The following is a 7,382-nucleotide window of genomic DNA, read 5'->3' as shown; positions in this document are numbered from 1 at the left end:
AGGTGGGACTAGAATTCCCAGTCTCTGGCGATAGGCTCAAAGTCACCCAGCCAACTTTTATGGCTAAGGTGGGACTAGAATTCCCAGTCTCTGGCGATAGGCCCAAAGTCACCCAGTCGGCGTTCATGGCTTAGGTGGGACTAGAACTCACCGTCTCCTGCCATCAGGCTCCTCCTCTATCCTGACGCCTTAACCACTAGACCAAACTTGCAAGTTCATAATAGCCTCTTCAGGAAGCTTCTAGTTCAGCTCTCCCGTGAGCTTGGGATCCATCATCCTCACCGGCTTAGAATCCAGGGTTTTAAACCCCCCCCCCCCCCAAAAAAACCACCCCTCTGTCCTGGAAACCTTGTCCCCTCAGGCCAGACCAGATCCCCCGTGTTTCGAAAACAAGTCCTCGCCTCTGAGCTTCGGTTTAATAGCTTTCCTCCCAGAAGGTGGGAGAAAAGTTACGCCTGCCTTCCCGGCGTGTTCCCCGTTTCGCAAGTCACCTTTGCAACGAATGAAATATTCAGGGCCCGCGTGAAATATTCATAAGAGAGTTTGCGCATGAATCAGAAGAGTGTCGGTCTCCCGATGGGTCGTGCGGGGAGGTGTTTCAAGGTCACGGCTGGTGAAACGAATCCAGAGTCTTCCTACGCTCCACTCCCTCCCCTCTACACTGCCATCTCCAATCAGGGCGACCCGGGTTCAAAATTTAAGATAGGAACCGGCCGCCACTGTCCAAGCTAGCATCGTTGTATCTTCTAAAACAGTGGTTCTCAACCTGTGGGTCAGGACCCCATTTGGGGTTGATCGGCCATTTCACGGGGGTCGCCAAGCAAGGCTGTCCGCCATTTTTTTGTCCGCCATTTTTTCCCCCCTTTTCCGGCGGGTGCCTTACCTCCCTTGGGCTGGGCCAGCTGGTGGTCGGCCTGCTCCGTCTCTGCCGCTTGCCAGCTACGCCTCGGCCGGCACAGGGGGCGGAACCACGCATGCGTAACGCTCCCGGGCAGGGAAAGTCCTTGACTTACGACCGGTTTAGTCCTCGACTTACGACCGGTTGGGGTCGCGGCATTAAAAAGGTTGAGAACCACTGTTCTAAAAGCTGCTTTTGAAATAGCGGCGGGCTAGTTTCATGCCCTTGGGCGGCTAAGAGCTTCCAACCAAGATTCCCGTTCCTCCCTCCCCCCTTTGGCCCAAACTTTGGGGTCCTCTTTGGGGGGTTTGCAGATCTTATTTTCCGATCCTGTTTTGGGCTTTGACCTCCCGTTGACAAGCACCTCGCTGTCTCCGGGATGGGAGGAGAGGATTTAGAGGGGACAAAGATGTCGCCCAGGGATGGAAGTGACGAGGAAGAAGCTGAATTCCGCCACTGCTCGGACGTCCTCACCTTGTGGTGCCCTTTTCACTGCCCCTCTCCAGGTTTTTGAGAAGTTTGAAGCGCCTGAACGTCATCATCACCCGAGCCAAATACAGCCTGTTTATTCTCGGGAAGCTGAAGACTCTCATGGTAAGGGGGGAAAGGGGGCTTTAATGGAGCTGCAATCTCTTTCACTCTTGTTGATCTCCTCGAAGGGAATACGGGAGAACTGGATCCACCATGTCTTCTCTCCCCTTTCTCCATCTCCAGGAGAACAAAGACTGGAACGAGATGATCCAGGACGCCCAGCGGAGAGGGAACATCATCCAGACCTCCAAGAACACTTACAGAACCAGCGCCCTGAAAACCCTCAAATCCAGACCGTTCGCCCGCTCCAGAGTGGCAACTCCAGAAAGAGACGCCCAAGAACCCTCGGCCTTTCGTGGAACCAAGCCACAGGCCCTCCCCGGCCCTGATACCCAGCGCCCTCCGGTCCCCCTCCCCGCTCCAGCCGGCAACAGGACCCCTCAAGAGACACAGAAACCCCGTCCGCCCCCCGCGACGCAGGTTAAGCCCATCCAGGACAGGCCGCAAGACTCCCGCCTCTTCAGACGAGCAGAGTCGGCGTGCAAGGCTGCCGACGGCCAGGAGGGTGAAACCCCTGCTTTGTGGGCCTCGTCAAGGCAAAAAAACCCTGGCCCTCTGCCCGCTCAGAGCCGTAGCAATTCCGCGGACACCCTGGGGGAGACGTCAAGCCGCGTTGGTGCCCCTCTGCCGAGCAGAGCCCCCTCCTCCGAAATCCTGGACCAGAGACTCTCCTTTCTGGCCGAGCAATTCAAGACTTGGGAAAACGTCCCCGGCTATCCCCGGAGGATATTGGAGACGTCCAAGGAGAAGGACGATTCTACCCAACCCAAGAAGAGACGTACCACTTTCTGACTCCCAAGACAAGACCCCTTCTCCCCTCCCTCCCCCCAATTCCTTGCCAGGAGTCTTGTATTCGAGTCTTCCCATCACCTCTTGCCTATAAGACTTGAGAGAGAGAGGGGGAGAGAGAGTGTCTTCACCTGCCTGGGTCTGTATGCATAAATACGCTGACACGAGGCAGACACTACGCCTTGAAACAGAGCCATATATGAAAACAAAAAACAAACCAACTCCAAACTCCGTAAGCCTTAGGGGCCGTGTACATTTGTACAGGAAAGAAAGCTTTATTTTTTAGAGGCCAGGAAGCCGAGAGTGCCCGTAGAATGCGTCCATGTGTGTAGTGTCCTATTTAAAGCGTCCATTGCTGGGTGAGCAAAGAGCTGGCCCGTCCGTCCGTCCGTCAAGGACCTTGTCAGTCACTGTCCTGATCCGTGTGGGATCCCTACTTTAAACAAGACCTCCTGTCCCAGCCCTGAAATCCTGCTTGTTTCATTGCTGATTCTTTGGGGGCACACAACACAACAGGGGTTTGGGGGCACTTTGCCCTGCCTAATTCGGGGTGCCTTCTGGGGAATGGCGGAATGGCAAAATCGGCTGAAAAGAACATTTGCGCAAATCACGAATGACTTCCTGTCTCCATTCGTACAGAGATTCTGCAATATTCTAGCCTCCCTCGCCCGTTTTCTGACCAAAGTGCCTCTGGTTTTTTTGTTTTTTTTTTGCAAAGATGTGAAAAGGTTTGGATTATTTCTTCCACTGGGCTGGGCTGGGCTCGGCTGGGGAGGAGTGTTGCTCTCTCTGCCTGCCCATTACTCTGCGGTAAATTTAATCTTTTATTAAAAACTTGCAGTTTGGCATATTTGCGGTTTGTAATGGACTTTTCCCCCCCGGCGTCTTTCCCTCTCAAAATCTGGGGAGGAGGGTCCCAAACACAGAGGGGAAAAAAAATGGCTTAATTCTCACTGCCCATTCAACCCTGGGCACTTTCAGTGGACTTGGTTTGATAAAAAGTTGTTTGTGTTTATAAATATCTATACATATATCTATATATATATATATATATACATATACCCTTCTGTTATGAATAACTTAAATGTAGATACATTAAAATAGTCCTTTTTTTAAAGATCTTTTCCTCATAATAAATAATTCAGGTTGTATTTTCAAAAAATACATTTGGCTCTTTCTGATTCGTGCTTCCGAAAAGGTGAGTCAAGGACTTGTGAATTACAGTGAGAGTGAATTTACATGAGATTTTCCAGGGTTTTGGATCAGGGCCCTGTTGCGTAGAAGCAAGCGATTTTGCTTCTGTGGGCCGGTTTTTCCGAACAAAAAGCCCCTAATAGTTTAATTATACCCAGATCCCCGCCCTCTGCACAGCAAATGGAGTAACTCCTCTAGATCTTGAGTCCCAAAAGCGCTTTTGGCAAGTGGACTTTATTTGATTTTCCTTGAAGACCTTTTGCTTCTCATCCAAGAAGCTTCTTCAGCTCTGACTGGATGGTGGAGGATGGAAGGATTTATATTCCTTGCAGTCACCTGGTCATTAGTGCTCCCTCTGAGAGGCCTTGAGGCCACTTGGAGGTTTATCTGTGCCCTCGGGGTCCCCCGAATAGTGCAAATGGATGTGGAACCTTCTTGGAACTGTTGAAAAGACTTGTAGACTGGAGATAGATGGTGTGGTATCCCCCCCCCTCTGGTTCAGTTTTGACCTAGATGGCCTCTTTGACCCCTCTTTCAAACCAGCGGTCCTCTCTGTCCAGGATGTGGACTTTGCTGTCTTCGAAAGAGCGGCCTTTTGTCTTTCAAATGCAGATGGACTGCTGAATGTTGTCCTGGTGGGTTTGTTCTCCACCTCCCTCCTATTTACAATACAGTCCTTTCAGCTGTTGTAAGAAGGTTTGCGCCCCCAGGGCACAGATAAACCTCCATGTAGCCTCAACGACTCTCACGAAGAGTACTAACGACCAGATGACTGCACGGAACATAAATCCTTCCATTCTCCATCATGCAGAGCTGAAGCAGCTTCTTGGATAAGAAGCGAAACTGTCTTCAAGGAGAAAACAAGAGTCCAGTTGCCTTTTGAAAAAGCACCTTTGGGACAACCACGACCTGGATGATGGAGAATCTCCATAGATAGACATGGATCATCTTAAAGTTGAGAGGATCCTATATGAATGTGGGTCACTTGGGTTTCCCCTCCCGTGCATTGGGGGCTTAGCTTAATTGACACCCTGAGGGGAAGAAATTGAAAGAGAGCAGAAGAGCAGGTGTTTTATCCCGGGCAAATAGATTCCCTGCTTTCTGCATCTTCCAGATCCTGGATGGAATTTCCCATTGGAAGGACCTCCTAGCTCCTTTTCCCAGGATCCTTTCAGCAACTTTGCTGCAATTGGGCATTAAGATCTCGGTCCCCGATTTGGTTCAGGAAATGAAACCCCTCCGATCTGGCTGCTCAACACGATGAGGAAAGAACAGCTTTGGTAAGCATGCAGAATCCAGTTGATCTGGACCTATCAGATCGGATGCTCTCTTTATCAGTTTGACTTAGTTGGCTTCATAAAAGTTGAGTAGATCGAGAGACTCGGCAGATCTGCTTTGGAGGCCTCCTCCAAGGCTAACTAACCTTGGTGTGTTTCTAGAGCGGGAAGACAAGCCCATCCATCAGAATCCACTTCTGGGGCGTTATGAATACCTTGATAGACCTGAAGCCAACCAGAGATTGTGGGAAGTTGTGGATAACTTAGAGAAGCTTCATAAAAGCAGCTTCTAGATCAGGTCTTCCATCTCTGGTTAATATCAGCATGGCGCTGTCAAGGAAGCTGCTTTTGACTTCGTAGGAAGCCTGCTTCAGGCGGCCCCAACTGATGGAATTCCAGCCTCCTGACCATCATCTCCTTTATGGAATTTGTCCCTTGTCTCCTCTCCATAGTTTGGTCATCTCACAAAGCCCTGGCTGAACCTTGTTTCAGACCCTCCGCTCTTGGCTTTGTGTCCCTGTGCCCACAAGACGCTCAACCAGGTCAATGAAAAGCCACCAGGTGGCACCCTTATTAATCTAAGAAACTTGGTAACCACGATTACAGGAGGTGGGCTTTGCGCGTTCATTCCATCAAGCCCCCTTTGCTAGCTCATGACTGCATGGTATGAATCCAAAGATGCGAGCTAGTTCAATTTAAACCAAGCTTAAGGAGGACTCAATACACAGAGAGTAAAATTGGTCTTTTATTTGCCAACTCTCCTGATTTCTCCTCAGGAAAGGAGCATTAACCCTACATTGTTTGTTTTTGGGGTTGTTTTTTTTTGGAGGTGCAGTACAGGTAGTCCTTTACAACAGTTCACTTAGTGACTGAAAAAAAGGAGCTGTTTTTCACACGACCGTTGCAGCAGCATCCCATGGTCGCGTGATCAAGATTCGGATGCTTGACAACTGGATCATATTTATGATGATTGCAGCGTCGGGGTGTGTGTGTGTGTGTGTATGTGTGTGTCATGTGATCCCCTTTTGTGACCTGAACCAGCAAAGTCCATGCAAAAGCCAGATTCCTTTAACGACCCTGTTAATTAACGGAACAACTGCATATGGAAGGTCGTAAAACGGGGCACAAAACTTGCTTAACAAACGTCTGGCTTAGTAACCAAAATTTGGGGCTCCGTCGTGGTTGTAAGTCAAGGACTACCTGTATCTTGATAGCTTTTCAAAAAAAAAAAAAGAGTCCTAATCTGGGACATATTTGTAGACTTGCGAGTCTCATTGGCTCAACTTGAGGCTAAATGGCGAAATATTTATTATCTATGTCCCGTAATAGTTTTCCTGTTAGAGCATCAAAGTGGTTTTTTTTCCCCCCCAAAGTGATTTTCAACTCTGCAGTGGTGCCAACAGTTGCTTTGAGAATCACCTAGAAACAAAAAACCCGCATCCTCTTCTAGGGCAATTTATTTACATATAACAAATTCTCTCAACGCTCTCGGATTAGTCACACCTTCTCCCCAAACATCTTTTATCTGCTCCGGAATTAGGCCACAGAGAAACAACTTTACATCTCTCAATTGAGGCTTAACGGAACTAAAAGCACCAAAGGTTGGGGTGTGTGTGTGTGTGTTGGTGGTTTTCCCCAAGCCAGCAAATTTCCTGGGTTCCCAACCAGCCCTGTGATTTTTATTTATTTTATTTTATTTTGCAGGAATTTGGCCGGACCGATTCCAGCAGCGTTTGGACTGGACGAATTCACAAACGGCAGTTGCTACTGTTCCTTCGGCGTTGACCCCTTTGATGCAGTAACTTTTTGCAGAGTTAGAGCGAGAGAGGAAGTGTGCCAATAGGGTGATTGATGCTAATGAATTTCAGGGGGGTTTAAATTCTAGACTAGAATAGAGCTGGGAGGGACCTTGGAGGTCTTCTAGTCCAGTCCCCTGCTCAAGCAGGGTGTACCATTTCAGATCAGTGGCTGTTTAATCTCTTCGTGAAAACCTCCAAGGATGGAACACCTACAAGTGGAGAAACACTACATAAGAGCATAGAATCATAGGGCTGGACTAGGTAGGTAGGACTAGAAGACCTCCAGGGTCCCTTCCAACGTTGTTATTCTGTAATTCTATAGATTTAAGCCATTCCCCCCCCATTCTTCTCTTTTATTTAGCACTTATCCAATGCTGGTAGGAGGGGATGATGTTCAAATCCTCAAACAGATTGCCCACCCTGGCTTTAATCTCATCCCTGTTGATCATCCTTTGTGCATTTATTTTTATTTATTTATAATTTAATTTGTATCCCGCCCTTCTCCTCACCGGACTCAGGGCGGCTAACAGCCTTATAAAACAACATTACAATAAATATCCATATTAAAACCAAATTAAAAGAAAATATTCGTAAAGGCCAATCGTTAAAATTACCCTTAAAATTACCCTTAAAAACCCCACTAAAATTCCCTAGGCCAGACCCGCTTGTTGAAAAAGCCATGTCTTCAGGGCGCGGCGGAAGGAGGGGAGATCCGGGATCACCCGGATCTCTGGGGGTAGTTCGTTCCAGAGGGTGGGGGCTCCCACCGAGAAGGCCCTCCCCCTGGGGGTCGCCAGCCGGCACTGTCTGGCTGACGGCACCCTGAGGAGACCC

The 7,382-nt window shown here is 48.9% G+C and overlaps 1 protein-coding gene across 1 annotated transcript in view; it reads left to right on the top strand.

The window, feature by feature from the left end:
- The window catches only part of SETX (senataxin), a 31,644-nt gene extending 26,602 nt beyond the window's left edge, over positions 1–5,042 (top strand). Inside the window, exons 23-25 of the mRNA XM_029285278.1 lie at positions 1,405–1,492; positions 1,613–2,267; positions 4,912–5,042. Of these exons, the coding sequence (XP_029141111.1) occupies positions 1,405–1,492; positions 1,613–2,267; positions 4,912–5,042 (874 nt within the window). The remainder of the gene's footprint in view (positions 1–1,404; positions 1,493–1,612; positions 2,268–4,911) is intronic.
- The last annotated feature ends 2,340 nt before the right edge of the window (positions 5,043–7,382 follow it).

This window comes from Protobothrops mucrosquamatus, unplaced genomic scaffold, assembly GCF_001527695.2.
Source record: "Protobothrops mucrosquamatus isolate PMUCROS unplaced genomic scaffold, P.Mucros_1.0 scaffold1463, whole genome shotgun sequence".
Classification (NCBI taxonomy): Eukaryota; Metazoa; Chordata; class Lepidosauria; order Squamata; family Viperidae; genus Protobothrops; species Protobothrops mucrosquamatus.
This window is presented reverse-complemented; position numbering and strand designations above follow the sequence as displayed.